Here is a 16,032-nt window from a genome sequence, read left to right as displayed (position 1 = left end):
AATGGGCAGCGTGAGATGGCGTTAGAAACCTGGGTTCCAGACCCAATTCTTGAATTTACTAGCTGTGTGACTTTAGACGGGCCATTTAACCTCTCTGGGCCTCAGCTTCCTCATTTGTAAAATGCGGAACATAATGCTATTTACCTCCCAGGGCTTGAGAGAGGATTAGACGAGAAGTGTTTTGAACACCTCAGAGTGCCATATAAACATGACTCACTGTTATGGAAGCGATAAAACTGGTTGCTGTTCACATTTATTATAATCAATTCAGATATAAATGCACTATACCATGGCCCCAACAGCCCTGAGGTTACCATTCTGTCCTGTGGCCCCAGTACACGCCCTGGGTTTTCTCAACTGCGGGCTTCTCAGAGCTCCTTGGAGGTGTGACATTTGGGTTTGTCACTACCCAAACACATAATTGCATCTACCAGGCCTAGGAGTCTGAATTTCAAACTTATTCTTCATATGCCTGCGTATGTTTACATTCATAATATCTGTGAAAAGAACCCCTCTCCTCACACACTCCAAAATCCAGTATTGTGCAAAATACCAGTCTAGGAAGCAACACACTAGGGTAGCAACCTTTAATGTCCTAAAAAAGCATCTTAGTAGTTTGACGCAGAAGAGTTACACTGACTCACGGAGGATCACACAAGGCCCAGCAGGACGACGTTTCTAGTTCCTTCCACCAGGTTTAGTAAACAGAAGGCTCTGGCTGGATTTGCTGGACATTTCTCTCTTCAGCATCTCCCTTCCTTGGTCCATCTTTGGGGTGCCTTTTCTGGCTCCAACCTACAACAAGCAAGAGCAACAAATGCCCAGACTCTATAATTGTAGGGAGATCCCCAAATATTTCTCAAATGACATTTTTTTTTACTCAAGATAAAATCTTTGTTGTAAAAAATATTTATATACACACATAGACGTGAGCAAAACGAAGGTAAAATGATCCACAATTATCACACTACCCACAGGTAATCTTATTCACATTTTGGTGTACACTCTTCCAGATACACATATAATGTTTTCTTCTTACATTTGCATCTTTTTTTGAACCAGGAGTTTCTGATGATAGGCAATTTCATTAGGATGGACTTTCTCTCGAAAAGCTGTTACTGAACTGAATGCCTTATGTCTCTGATGTCTTAGGAGGGTAAAATGCAGCATACTCTAGGGGGTCTGTCTAACCCTTTTCTGAGCACTACTCCTGGATCCAGGCAGCCATGTGTGTGACTCTGTCCCTGGTCATTCCTGATCGGGCACTTGGCACGGGCTGGGCTTTTAAGATGGTCACTCCCAGGATTTGGGCTTATGGGCTCTAAGATGCTACTTGCTTCCTGGGCTGGTCCTTTGAACTGGGGGACCATGAGGTCATTCCTTCCTGTCACATGACTAGAGAGAGCAGAGATCAGGGGAGCCACACAGAGACACAGAGAGGAGATACGGCCTGTGTGTGCGTGTGCACATGCTTGTGTGTGTGTAAAAGAGATGATGCCTGAGATCTGATGGCTTACCAGTTCTATTTCGAGGCCAGGCTCTCTTTCAGCTCCCAGTTTTTATGAGGCACTCACCCCTATATCCTTAAAAAAAAACCCTCCCCCTCTTTTTAATTTTTTTCGGTACACGGGCCTCTCAGTGTTGTGGCCTCTCCCGTTGCGGAGCACAGGCTCCGGACACGCAGGCTCAGCGGCCATGGCTCACAGGCCCAGCCGCTCCGCGGCATGTGGGATCTTCCCAGACCGGGGCATGAACCCGTGTCCCCTGCATAGGCAGGCGGACTCTCAAACACTGAGCCACCAGGGAAGCCCAAGGCCCACTCTTGGGGAAGGAGTCGCCCAAGTTACACTTGGCAAGGAACCTGGAGGAAACCTTTCTGTACTGAGGAGATCCTAGACACCAAACTTCTAAGCTCAGGCTGGAGGGCAGGGAGAATGGGAAGCTGGCTCTTTGCTCTTAGCCGAAGCACCATCTGCCCTGGTTCTGTTAAAGCCAGAGGCAGCGTGAAGTTCCAGGGTGTCTCACATCTCAGAGAAGCACAATGTTCCCACAACATCCGGGGCCCATCCCAATATCTCCTCTGCCATTTCACATCCCCGCTGGTCCTCAGACAAAACCTAGATGTAGGGCAGTTTCTGCCTCCTCCCAGCTCAGTCATATATGTGAGTGAATAAGTAACAAACTTCCAGTCGTTTCCACTTTGCAGGGTGGCAAACGTCTCAGATCAAGTGGGGCCCTCAGGATGCTCTCTATCCTCTTAACATCCTGCTCTGGGGAGTAACCACCTTCTGGTCTTAGCAGAAGGATGCTGGTTGAGAAGCTTCTATTTTCCAAATATATCCCTCACCTAGAATATCTTCGTTTCTTCCCATGATAATTTGGTTGCCTCAGCATGACTGTGGCCTTTTATCAAACTTGAATATCTCCTCTCTCATATTCAACCAAAATGTGTTTGGCTTTCTAGCTTCCTGAGAGCTCGCCTCTACTGTCTGCAAAGTGGGAACATGGACTGGCTTAATTCCAGTTCCAGGGCTGATTTGTCAATGGCAATGTTTCAACATGTTCAAGATTTCATAGTCTTAATCCTCAACTTTGAAGAGAATTCTAGAGGATGCTTCCTTGAAATTTAAGAGAAATGCCCCTGGAAATGTATCAGGTTTATTACCTGGAGGTTTATAACCTAAAGGAGGAAAAGCTAGCACTCCCCTGGGTGTCAGATCTGCACTGATTCCCAGCTCTCCTACTGAGCTGTGTGGCTCTGGACAAAGAAAGTCTCTGAGCCTCAGACAACTCATCTGTAAATTGGGTATAATAACAACACCCACCCCATAGGGTTGTTGTGAAGCTTAAAAGAGATACTGCACGTCAAGTGTTTGGCTCTGTGCCCGGCACATGCCAAAGGCTCAATACATAATAGATGTGGGATAACTGTCCACTGGGCTTCCTGCTGACGTCCTAGGGTTTTCTCTCTTCTCTCTTCTGGCTCACCTGGAAATGTGAGTTCTGCATCTTTGAGTTCTTCATCAGCTCTCCAAACATTCGTCTCTAACACAGAAAGAATATTGACAAAATTTAGCTTATGTTCTTCTTTGCCTTTTGCATCAGAGAAAAATGGATTTTTCTCAACTTTCAGATGCTACCCATTTGGATGGAATGTTGAGCCTTCCTAGGTGAGGAGGTGAGGATAGAGGTCTCCAGAAGGGGGTGTGGCTTTGGGGTAACGCTACACTGTCCTGCTGCACCTTTTAGGGAATCTCTGTTCCAGATTCCAGCAGAGGAGGAGGTGGTCAACCAAGAAGGCTATGAAGGATACTGCATTCTTCTTGGAGGACAGATCTGCTTTAGCTGGAAGCAGAGCCTCCTAGATCAGTGGAAGAGGCTGTAGATGTCCAGTGGCTTTCCACCCAGTGGAAATGTTGAAAGCCCCAGTGGCTAACCTCCCTGGCAGGGACTACAGGGGCCTGTTGGGAAGCCAGCATCACTGAAAACCTGGAGCTTGCCGCTCCCCTGGGGTTTGATGACTATTGCTGACCCTGATCTGCTCAAGACCCTGCACCTCAGGGGCAGCTCATCAAAGAAAGAGCATCCCCTAGGCACTGGAGACACAAAAGTGAGAGGGAACTGGGGTCTCCCTTGCAGACTGACACTCCGCAGGTGAATGTGCAGTGGTGTCAGGAAGGAGACGTTCTCCTAGAGCCCTGAGCATCCACTGGGGTCGCCAACCTGATTCCTACAGCGGCCAGGAAAGTAAAAGAAGTGGGTGAAGTGAGCTGGGGTGGTGGTGGACAGCAGCAAACACACGAGCCCAGCGCCTTTCTAAGGGGCCTGGAAGATGGAGGCTTGTGATGGTAGCTTGTGGGTCTGTGGGCCTAGGGTCGCCAGATCTTCCAAGTTTCCCAGAGAAGCTGGAAATCCAGAATATTCCAGGAAACTGCCCTATTTTGAAATGTAACTTAAAAAAAAAATCCCAAGAGACAAATGGAATATATCTGTGGGCTGCCATCTTGCGACACCTGGTTCAGAACCTCCCTGCTTGGTGTCTAGTTGGTGCTCAGTAAATGTTGGAGGGGTTGCCAGATAAAATACAGGATGCCCAGTTAAATCTGAATTCCAGAATGAAGCCAACAAATTTGTGAGTGTGAATATGCCCCGTGTAATATTTAGGACATTTATACCGAATAGCTTTTGTTGTTTATCTGAAATTAAAATTTAACTGGGCATCGTGTTTTTGGTTTGTTTGTTTTCCCCTCAATCTGGCAACCCTACCGGGTAGTCACAAAACTCAGGGAGGAAATAAGGCTGTCTTTTGGGACAGGGCATAGGTGCTTACGAGACTCTTCCCTTCTCCCAGAAGGATGCTGACTCTACCCTCAGAGGACTGTCCGTGAAGGCTGATGGGCCCGTACTGAACTGACAATTGCCCTCCAGGCGTTTTCCGTGGAGAAGCCTCGAGCCTGCGGCCACTCGGTATTTATCACAAACTCCGCTGAGACAATCACTATCCAAATGCCCAGATATTATAGAGCAGGGGTTAGTTTTAAACCAACAGCCTTCTTCTCTCCCACCCCATCCCCCCCCCTCCCTTTTGTTTGCAGAACCCTTTATCCAAGCAAAATCCCATGAGGAACTTGGGGTATAAGATAACGGAGAGCTTCTCTGGCGGGAGAAAGGTGTGTGTGCTTTGAGAGTCACACCTTTCCATGGCACCCAAAGGCTCCAGGGAACCCCAGTTTGAACATTGCTGCAAAATTCCTTCCTGGATTAAGTTCCATCAGTGGGCAGCTGGGCACTGAGGGCAGAGCCTGGCCCCTGTGCACCTGCTTTTCCTGAACTTTACTGAACTCACTGGGATGTGATGAAGGGGGTGCGGGAGGGTCTTTTTCTTTAGCCTTCTTCTATCCGTATGCTGCATAGGCCTGGCCACATGGTTCTACTTCATCATTGTGGGCGGAAGAGCACCACCCCAAGCCCCTCCCATCCCACGCTCCTCCTACACAACATCTACCAATTGTGGGGCTTCCCTGGTGGCGCAGAGGTTGAGAGTCCGCCTGCCGACGCAGGGTTCGTGTCCCGGTCCAGGAGGATGCCACATGCCACAGAGCGGCTGGGCCCGTGAGCCATGGCCGCTGAGCCTGCGCGTCCGGAGCCTGTGCTCCGCAACGGGAGAGGCCACAACAGTGAGAGCCCTGCGTACCGCAAAAACAAACAAACAAACAAACAAAACACACAAGTGGCACGGAGGAAGCCAGAATCTTGAGAATACCTGGGCCCAAGGAAATCTTGGAAGATAGTGAGTTAAAGAGAATAGTGAGGATAATGACGATGGTAGGAGAGGGTGAATGCTTTGTGGTCCTATGTGCTAAGGCTTTTGTATACAAGCTCCCATTGGGAAGGCTACGAGCTAGGTGCCATTTTTATTCTCACCTTAAAGAAGAGGGATCTGAGCTAATTAAGCAGAGGGAAGGTTAGGGGGTTTTCCTGGCTGAGACCACAAGGCAAAGCGGTGGTCACGCCCCCAGCCAGGACTTGATTGGTTGGAGATTTGATTGGCAGGAGAGCTGAGCGGCTTCTCCTGCCAGAAGCAGCTGGTGCCCTTCAGCCTTTCTTCCACTTCAAGTCCTAAGAAAGGGCTTGCGTGCTTCCCAAGTGGCAACTTCTGTGCATTTAAAAATTTCCTCTTGAAAATCCCAGCCTTAGCCCTTTCACAAAAGGTATCTGGGTCCTTTCTTGGCCGTGGCCCTAGTCGTATTCACCAAAGAGAAGAGCGCGTCCCATAAGAGGTGGCGGCTTTGGGAGGACCGGGGAAGGCGTCAGCTGGCAGGAAGCTCCCTGGAAAAAATAGAGGAATCCCCACCCATGCATGAGCTGCCTATTCTTCCCCCTTAGAAACAGGGCTTGTGATATGCCAGGCACTGTAGGCATTTTGCCATTTAACCCTCCCACTGCCCCACGGAGTAGGCCCCTTGCTAAGAGTTTTGGTTGCTTTTGTTGAGGAACCTGCGATACAGAGGTCAAGCCACTTACTCAGGGTCATTCGGAGCAGTGGTGGGGCTTGACCCCTATTTGTTTGACTCCAAATCTGGCCTCTGAACTCTGAGAGACACTGCCGGCTTCTCGAGGGATGTGGGATGTGGATTCGAGTGAGCACGGCCTGGGCCGCGGTTCCCGTCCCTCTGCCACATGGACAGAGCCACAGGCCCAGTTCGCTGTGAAGGCCCAGCATCTTATACCAAGTCTCATTTTCACAGCCAGAGATATTAGTGTGGAAATAGGATTTTTGATTCTTGAAAGGTCTGCTTGGTGAAGAGATGATCAAACATTAAAACTACAAACTCCATTTTTTTTTGGGGGGGCAATTCTGAAGCTTAAGATGTGTAATTTCATCTCAGTGCTTCAACCTTGCCACCTCTGTGAATGGGTGAAGAGTTTCAAAGTTTTATACAGGAGGCTAAAAAACTAAGGCTCCTTGTGAAAATACTAAGTGTAAAACTTAGAAAAGAGGAATTCTGCTTTCTGTTCATTTCTGCTTAAAGACAACGAAGATATACTCCCTGGAAGGAATGGATGCCAAGACAGATGTATACAAGTGACCTTTAGGATCCAGCAAAACTTTAAAATGTAGTGTTGTTTTCTTCCTGACAAACAGGCTGGCACGTCCCTTGCATTGTGTATGAATGAGGCAGCCCATGAATAATGCATGTGAAGCCTGATTATGTAAATCCTCAGGTTTTCAGTACATGACAATGGCTTTTTTTGGGCCCTTCGCTGTCCCATTCTGTGGTCTGGTGTCTCTGCTTTGGGGCCTAGTCTGCCAAGCCCTGGGGGCGGGGGGGGCACTTCGGGGAGGGGTGAGCTCTGCAGAGGGCACATCAAAGGGAAAGTCACAACTCTGTCACTGGCCCAGCTCTCCCTGGCATTGCTTGGTGTGAAAGGAAACTGTCCTCTGCCTGAGGCAGCCCCATGACATATACAGACTAAGGTCTGTGATGTTTAATTCACAGCAGTGAGCACTGGAAACACTTCATCCAGGCTCCCTCAGAGCAGGACAGCCACTTTTCATTTCTGGGGCTCTAAGCCAGAGAGACTGCTGTCTGGAAACCTATTGCCTGGAAGGTCCGCAGGATGGGGGGCAGGCTTCTGCAAGGAACTATCTGACCATCACCTCCTGGTTGAGCAGAAGGGCACCCTTCTATGACCTTGGCCTCCTTAGAGCTCATGCAGGCAACAAACACACACATACAAATACACACACATGCCAACACACAGCACATACTCACATGTACACACATACACGCAAGCATGCGTGTACAAATACACAGCCCCAAGTCAGAAAGACTGGCGTACTGTTCTGGCTACTCAGAAGAGCAAACCCAGATCTTTATTCTCAGAGAGCTTATTCCTCGGTGTATCCCTGGCACCTGGCAGAACAATGACAGTCAGAATCGCCGCCTTTGAAAACACTCGGGCTGTTCACTCAACTGATTGTGGTCATCATTGCAGGAGGCAGGGAAGTCAGATCATGACGCTGGACACCCTTAAACTCAGTACAGTGCTATGTGTCAATTATGTCTCAATAAAACTGGTGGAAAAAATAGTTATCTGGATAGAAAGAACAAAATAAAATACACGAATTATCAAAAGTTAAAAAAATACAGACGAGCTAGACTATGAGTCTCAGAAAGCACTGTTCACAACAGCCAGGACATGGAAGCAGCCTAAATGTCGATGGAGGAGTGGATAAAGAAGATGTGGTACAAATATACAGTGGAATACTACTCAGCCGTAAAAAAGAATGAAGTAATGCCATTTGCAGCAACATGGATGGACCTAGAGACTATCATACTATGTGAAGTAAGTCAGACAAAGACAAATATCATTTGATATCACTTATATGTGGAATCTAAAAAAAATGATACAAATGTGCTTATTTACAAAACAGAAACAGACTCACAGACTTTGAAAACAAACTTATGGTTACCAAAGTGGAAATGTGTTGGGGAGGGACAAATTAGGAGTTTGGGATTAACATATGCACACTATTATACATAAAATATGTAATCAACAAGGACCTACTGTATAGCACAGGGAACTCTACTCAATATTCTGTAATAACTTATATGGGAAAAGAATCTGAAAAAGAATAGATATATGTATATGTATAACTGAATCACTTTGCTGTACACCTGAAACTAACACAACTCTGCAAATCAACTATACTCCAATATAAAATAAAAATTAAATTAAAGAAAAAGAAAGTTTAAAAAAATAGAGGCAAGCTAGACTATGAGTCTCAGAGAGGTTAATCTAACACATATATATGGAATCTAAAAAAAAAAACAAAAAAACAAGGTTCTGATGAACCTAGGGGCAGCCAGGAATAAAGACACAGAGGTAGAGAATGGACTTGAGGACATGGGGAGGGGGAAGGGTAAGCTGAGACGAAGTGAGAGAGTGGCATGGACATATATACACTACGAAACATAAAATAGATAGCTAGTGGGAAAGAGCTGCATAGCACAGGGAGATCAGCTCAGTGCCTTGTGACCACCTAGATGGGTGGGATAAGGAGGGTGGGAGGGAGACACAAGAGGGAGGGATCTGAGGATATACGTATGCATATAGCTGATTCACTTTGTTATACAGCAGAAACGAACACCACACTGTAAAGCAATTATACTCCAATAAAGATGTTAAAAACAAAAAGCTGCCTGAAGTCACACAGTAAATGGCAGAACAAGAGTCTAAACCTAAGTCTGCCTAACGCTAAAGCTATTCTGCCACCTTCCTTTGCAATGAGCGAATGCATTCTGTGCTGCCTGGATCCCACTGGGACCTCAGTTGGCTGTTTCTAAAGGGAGCTGAGGGGCAGCCTCAGAGGCTCTGCTCCGAGCAGGGACCTCTCACCTTCTGCTGCCTGATCGCCCTGGTGACCCTCTTCTCCTGGTGCAGACGCTCTTCCATGTGCGCCAGGGCCTCCTTCAGCAGCGCCTTTTCTTCGGCCTCTTTGGAGGTGTCGTCCTTCAGCTTTGCCACCTGTGACTGGTACATCTGAACCGACACTTTGCTCTGCCTGAGCACACGGGAGAGACAAAGTCTCTTTTCTCCTCAGCTTTCTCACTCACCACCAATGCTCCTGACCTGGGAGATCCTCAGAACACTTCCATATATGCCTGGCTTCGCGGTTTCCTTACAAGTGGGGGGAAGGCTGAAGATGTGGGGACTAGAGGGCAGAATAAATAGCCCATTGGCTGTGGACGTGCAGCATGAAGGGGGCAACGGTTATGCTACCAGCCCCTCCCAATTTCCCAGAGAGGGTGGGGGAACGGATACCACTGAAAATAGGGTGGAATTACGAAAAGCACACACATGGTGAAACATCAGACACATTTATAAAAGGTGCACCTTATTCCTTAACAGTAGGGTACTTTAACTGCTGCTTTCTTGCCCAGAGACTTGGGTCCATAAGGCCCTGAGTCACCATCCCGCCTCCCCCCTCCACACCCAGGCCTCTGTCCTCTTGTCCTGGTCCCTACGGGTCTGCAGCTGCACCGAGGTTTAGCCTGGAGAATGGAGGCCTGGGCCTTTTGCCGGGGACACGGGCCATACTTGAGCTGTTCAATGTCCTCCTCGTATCGTCTCAAAAGCTCTTCTTTTCTCTGCAGCTGGTTCTTGAGTAGGGTGATCTTATCAAACACCAGGTACAGGTCTCTTTGTCGAAGCTGGTAGACTCTCTCCCTCTCTTTTGGGGAGAGGTGTTTCATGGACACGTGACCTGACATATCTTTGATGTTCATCAAAGTCCCGAGGGTTTTGCTCATATCCATGTACTACGAGAAAGCATTTCTCAGGTAAGAGGCCTGGCCCAAGACCGCTGGTGGCCACTTTGAGGAGGCAAACATCTAACTCTGTTTCATTCATTTTCTGCAGTTGCAGAGAAGAAACACATGCTTTGCAAATGAGTGCATTTGGGGTTTTTAGTACGACTTTCATTTTCCCCCGCATCCATTTACACTATGCCTTTTTGAGAATTGGGGTGGGGGAGGGGGAATGACAACAGACATAAACATTCATTCTTACTACCCAGTCTTCCAAGGAATTGGGCTCTGCAATTTCCAGCCCATGCTGGGATAGGAGATGGGTCTCGTGGAGCTACTGTAACAACTAAACATGTATGTGGAGTTGATGTTTAAACTATCTGCAGGGCACACAGGTTTGCACAGGAGGGGACTGATGCTGGGTATACCTACCAGGTTTTCACTGAGATCTAAAGCGTCAGCCACATCCATTTTCCCTAACTTCTCAGAGACCATGATGGACCCTGGGCTGGAAAGGCCATTTTGAGGCTGAAATAAAAAAAAGAAGAAAAACTCTCTTGGCATTCCATTATGATTTTCTACATCCAGAATAATAACCCAAAGAATAATGGAAGAACTGGAAAGTTACTAAAGAATAATTTGAGAGAGTTAATTTTTTTAACATCTTTATTGGAGTATAATTGCATTACAATGGTGTGTTAGTTTCTGCTGTATCAAAAAGTGAATCAGCTATACGTATCCATATATCACCATATCCCCTGACTCTTGCATCTCCCTCCCACCCTCCCTATCCCACCCCTCTAGGTAGACACACAGCAACGACCTGCTCTCCCTGTGCTATGCAGCTGCTTCCCACTAGCTATCTATTTTACCTTTGGTAGCGTGTGTGTGTATATATGTCCACGCCAAGAGAGTTGGTTTTAAATCCACTCTGACTCTGTGAACTGCTTTCTTTATGACTGTGCTCCTACCCCTTCAGAGCACAACTGCCTTTGAAATGATGCATCACTTGTGCCGTTCTTTGGCCACCGTCTCGTCTGTCTTCCCTTTAGGCCAGTGGTTCTCAACCGGGGGTGACTCTGGCCACCCTACCCCCTCCAGGACATTTAGCAATGCCTGGACACATTTGTGGGTGTCATAATTGCTGCTGGCGTCTAGTGGGTAGAGGACAAGGATGCTGCTAAACACCCCATGATGCATAGGGCAGTCTCCCAAACAAAGAGTTACCTGGCTCAAAAAATCAGTACCGCTGATGTTGAGAAGACAAGCTCCAGAAAAATGGAGACCATGTGGCTTTTGCTCACTATCTCCCTCCTTGTGCCCAGCATGGCACCTGTCACCGAGTGGTGCATAGTGGTCATGTTTGTTGAATGAACGAATGAAGGTTAAGTGGAAAATGGCCTCCCTCCTTTTTACTAAAGGAATCTCATTTCTGTGCAGCAGAAACCATACCCTCACAAAATTCGGCCCAACCTTCTCCTAGCTCTGGAACCTGGTGGGTGGGCATCCCTTCAGACCCTTTCCAGAGACAATGCAGATAGTGTTTGCAGCTGCATCTCCCTAAGACCCCAACCAGCCAGCTGGCTGCTGGAAGCCCAACTGACTGCATGGAAAGGCCACCAGACTGAATAGGGGACCTGATCTGAACGACTACAAATAACCATAACAAGCCTCCTTAAAAAATAAATTGGCTTTTAATGCTTGCCATGAGCCTCTCTTAGCCCTAGCATTTGTTGGCACTACCCTGAAACCCTCTGAGATTAAAAACAAAACAACTACAAAAATATAAATGCCCCCAAAGTGACTGTGATAGATAAGAGTGGACATATTTGTCTATGTACCTATGGAGATGAGAATAAAAGAGGGTATCTGAAGATGACAATAAACTGGGCAGATCTGCTGCAAAAAGAACCTGAGATGCTGTTCAGTGTCTTCAGCTACCCTGAGCTGCATCCTCTGTACCGCTCCAGACGCCCCCTCTTTTCCTGAGGGGAGGGTCACTAAGGAAGAGCCTGGGCTACAGGGTCCAAGCACACAGTCCCCACCCGGTCTCTGCAGGCTCGCAGACAGACCACCAGGGACACACCGCTGGTGTGTCTTCAATCATTGTTCTGTGACCTTGGGTGAGGTACTTGACCTCCTGAAGCCTTAATTTTTCTTATCTGTTAAATGGGGACAATAATAGTAACTATGACACAAGGCTGCTACGATGGTTAAATGACATAAGGCATGGAGCCGGCTGAGCTCAACGCCTGGCACACAGTAAGCAGTTCACAGATGTCAGCTATTCTTCCTCCTGCTCTTTCCTTTAATTACTGCCAACCTTGGAGGATTGAGAGTTGGGAGGTTTCCTGCTCTGTGGTGTCAGTGGTGGGATGAGGGCTTCTTGCCAAGGGGAAGGTCAATCTTGGAAGCAGGACCATCAGGACGTGAGATCCAGCTGAGCTCCCCACCTGGAGACAGTCCCTCTACTCCCAACCTCAGAGAAGGAAGATTCGATTTTACCAGGAAGACCAACACGTTTCTGAAGACTCACATCTCTAGACGTGTGAGCAAATGTCTAGAAAAGTTGTAGGAGAAAATGCTGGTACAGAGAGGATGGCTTTATTATGTTTTCCAAAAGCTGGTTTAGACTAGCTGCCGCAGCAAGCCACGCTGACCTGAGCTGTCCATTGTCATGTGTCAGTCAAACACCTGATCAAACATCCATTTAGGATACACGGCACCTTCAACCTAACAATCAAATTACTTCTGAAAATCCTGGAAAACACAAACTATGCTCCCTAAGAAAGGAAGGTTTTCTTGGATAATACTCTTTAAATACTGTTTGACAATAATAACTATCATCTATTAAAGTGCTCGCTATGAGCTAGGCACTGGGATAATCACTTTACATGATGATCTCCTTTAATTTTTCCATCATCATTTTACAGCTGGGAAATGAAGTCCCAGAAAGGTTAGGAGCCTGCCCAAGGTCACAGAGCTTGTAGAGCTGGGATTAGGACACAGGTCTCTGATTCTAGAACTTGTGTCTTCTTAATCATCATGGCTCCCTTCTGCTGCCCTTTATGTGTTCATGTTTTTCAGTTTATAGCAAAAAGCAAGTGTTAGGCAAGCTCATGACATAATGTTGTACATTAGCTTGTTGGATATTTTCTGCAGAATATAACATGTGATGTGAAAAGGAGGGCCCAGAGATTGACCTGGCCAGCATCAGTGCAATGCTATATCATGCTGTACATGATGGGAAGCCGCCTTTCTATTCAAACATTGGATCACTATTACGGCCAGGCACCGACCAGTCCATACAGGTGCCAGCCCATCAGGGAGGACCTGGCCTCGAACCAATGATGTATACAGTGGTGCCAGGGCACACGGCTCGTGTCTGTCCTCATGCCCACCCTCCCCACGTGTCAGTCAATGCAGAGACAAAGTTTCTTTGGTTACCGTTCCGATCTCTACTCTTGAAAAAGTTGGCAAGTCAGGTTTTACATCCAATATTTTCCGAACATTTTTTTCCATCCCGAGGGTCTTTAAGTCTAGAAATGATCCATCCATGTGGTCCTTGTGATCTATAAAAGAAAAAGTTTACACTCAAAAGAAAGGCTCAGGAAGAAGTTACTGCATGTAAAAGTCACAGCTGCTATTTACTGGACCCTTACCACAGGCCAGTACTAATTAGCTCACCATCCTCCCTTGGCAGGTGAGGCATCGAGGCCCAGAGAGGTGACATGACTTGTCCAAGGCCACACAGCTCATATGAGGCTGCAGCCTCCCAGGGCGGGGGCACTGAGGGGGAACCTTCGGCCACAGGTGTGAGGATGGACTTGAACCCAGGCTTCTGTGTCCTAGCCCAGGGCTCCACCCAGCAGCAAGCTTGGCTTCTTGAAAGCCCTATTCCCTCTAAACAGGTTATTTATCCTGGGAAGTTCCCCAAGGTTGGTCCTTGCACAGCATCCGTCTATGAAAAAGTTTTCACTGGGCCACAGTGAAATAAGAAAAAGAGGGACAAGGTTCTGAGTTTTTCATGAAATCCTGTTTATTTAATATCAAGGCCTGCTCTTGACTCTGAGCTCATGCCTACCCATCTATTTTTTTTTCCTGCCCATCTTTTTTTATAACTCTGTTGTTTTAGTTATGAAATGATGGGGATAGAAGATGGTGGTCCTGGCAAATTGGTTAGTCCCTAAAGTGAACCCTCAAGTCTGGGGTCCACGGTTCTCAGCACAGAGGGGGTGACTAGGCAGGAGGAAACTTACTTGACAAGCAGGCCTTCTCAAGTTCTTTAATTCGTGCACGAAGCTCAGATAAAGCCTTTTTCTGACACTGAATGACTTCCTCATGTCGGGACGCTTTGCACTTGGCCCCTAGATCACTGAAGGACTGCTCCTGCGGCCAGAATGGTGAGGACAGCAGCTTTATCAGTGATCACAACCTCCCTCTCTTGTATTTGAAGAAACATGAACAAATCATGGATTAGCAGAAACCCTGTCACTTACTTAGTACCTTGGAAAATATCATTACAGGGCTTCAGCAGAGAAGGAATTTAAAAATTTCATTTCGAATACAAAGTCACATCTAGGAAGATTTCCAACTTTCCTACCGACTTAGCATCACTATACATAAGAGATCCCCCCTGTGTTCCCTCCCCACGTTTTCTTTCTCTTGTTCTTCTAATGCTCTTCTAAGCCGGGGTTTCCACTTGTTCTCATTCTGGTCTCATCTCTGAACAATCACATCAGATTTGCTCCTGGAGGGGCTTTTTTTTTTTTGCCGGCACCATGCGGCATGCGGGATCTTAGTTCCCTGACCAGGGATCGAAACCGCGCCCCCTGCAGCGGAAGCACAGAGTCTTAACAACTGGACCGCCAGGGAAGTCCCTGGAGGGGCCTTTTTTTTTTTTTTTTTTTTTTTTGCGTTACTCGGGCCTCTCACTCTTGTGGCCTCTCCCGTTGCGGAGCACAGGCTCCGGACACGCAGGCTCAGTGGCCATGGCTCACAGGCCCAGCCGCTCCGCGGCATGTGGGATCCTCCCGGACCGAGGCATGAACCGGTGTCCCCTGCATCGGCAGGCGGACTCTCAACCACTGCGCCACCAGGGAAGCCCCAGGTGGTTCTTATCGGCCAACTTGGGGAAAACCTTCTTCTATGACTTTGTGGCTGAAAATGTAGTCTGCAGAGCTGTGCTATCGGTACCAGCTGGGAGCTGTTCAGAAATGCAGAATCCCAGGCTCCCCCCACCCAAGACCTGCTGAGTCAGAATCTGCATTTCAACAACATCCGCATACGATCCGTGGACACCTTTGAGTTGAGAGGTGCCACTGTTACCTATCCTGTAATTGGCTGGTTTCTGGAAAAGTAAGTAGCCGTTTTGGCCATGTGTTTCCCCTGATATGCATGAAGAGAAAGCAAAAGACTGAAATACTATTGGTTGGTCTTGCACTCACTTAGACACAAACCAGGACCCGCAGTAATGACTGGGATTTGTATCAATAAAATCAGCTGCGGTATATAAACAAAGTATCATTTCTAGACATTTCAATAACCTTGCCTCTTCAAGTTGATCTTCAAGTTGATCTCTGAGTTTTAGGATTCAAGCTTCATGTTAATTCCTCCTACATCATTCACCCTCTTTAATTAATTTAGCTCCCAACAAGGAGTTGCTGAGATTCCTCCATCTAAGTACGCGCCCTCTGTTTCTCATAGGAAAGCCCATTTCATCAGTTTCCAGTAGTAAAGAGAAGGACGGGGACCACCTTACCGATTTCTCTTCCATTAGCCGCTTGACTCTGGCTTTCAGCTTCTCCTCTTGCTGTAGCCTTTCCTCGGTCAGCTTCTCCTTCTCTGCCAGATGCTGCCGAGTTTCCTGAGAACTGTTGATCTTCATCTGAAATGAGGGGAAGGGGAACTGCAGCTGATGGGGGACAGGACTAACGCAGGAGTCATTTCCACTACCTTTGGGGGCGGGACAAAGGTTCACGAAACTTTCTTCAAAACACAGAAAAACGATGCTTAGCATAGTAACTAATAGCGAAGTAGTAGAGCATCGTGGTTAAGAGCTCAGACTCTAGATCTAGATAGAATCTCAGCTCTAGTTCTTTCTAGACACTTCTTCGTATAGAAAATAAGCGGGTGAACTAAGGCAGGCCGTCTTCCTCCTCATTCATCCCTGCCGGCCACTTGGGTGTGGGATTCCGTGGAGAGCACAGGCCCGTGA

The 16,032-nt window shown here is 47.4% G+C and overlaps 1 protein-coding gene across 1 annotated transcript in view; it reads right to left on the bottom strand.

Moving 5' to 3' along the window:
- Positions 1 to 678: 678 nt before the first annotated feature.
- Positions 679 to 16,032, bottom strand: part of LOC308610833 (forkhead-associated domain-containing protein 1-like) — a gene marked incomplete at both ends in the record, with an annotated part of 87,703 nt that continues 72,349 nt past the window's right edge. Inside the window, 6 exons of the mRNA XM_081259831.1 lie at positions 679 to 795; positions 8,905 to 9,070; positions 9,607 to 9,827; positions 10,248 to 10,343; positions 13,263 to 13,387; positions 14,075 to 14,204. Coding sequence (XP_081115957.1) covers positions 679 to 795; positions 8,905 to 9,070; positions 9,607 to 9,827; positions 10,248 to 10,343; positions 13,263 to 13,387; positions 14,075 to 14,204 — 855 coding nt within the window. The remainder of the gene's footprint in view (positions 796 to 8,904; positions 9,071 to 9,606; positions 9,828 to 10,247; positions 10,344 to 13,262; positions 13,388 to 14,074; positions 14,205 to 16,032) is intronic.

This window comes from Mesoplodon bidens (assembly GCF_964165515.1).
Source record: "Mesoplodon bidens genome assembly, contig: HAP1_SCAFFOLD_238, whole genome shotgun sequence".
In the NCBI taxonomy this organism is placed as follows: domain Eukaryota; kingdom Metazoa; phylum Chordata; class Mammalia; order Artiodactyla; family Ziphiidae; genus Mesoplodon; species Mesoplodon bidens.
This window is presented reverse-complemented; position numbering and strand designations above follow the sequence as displayed.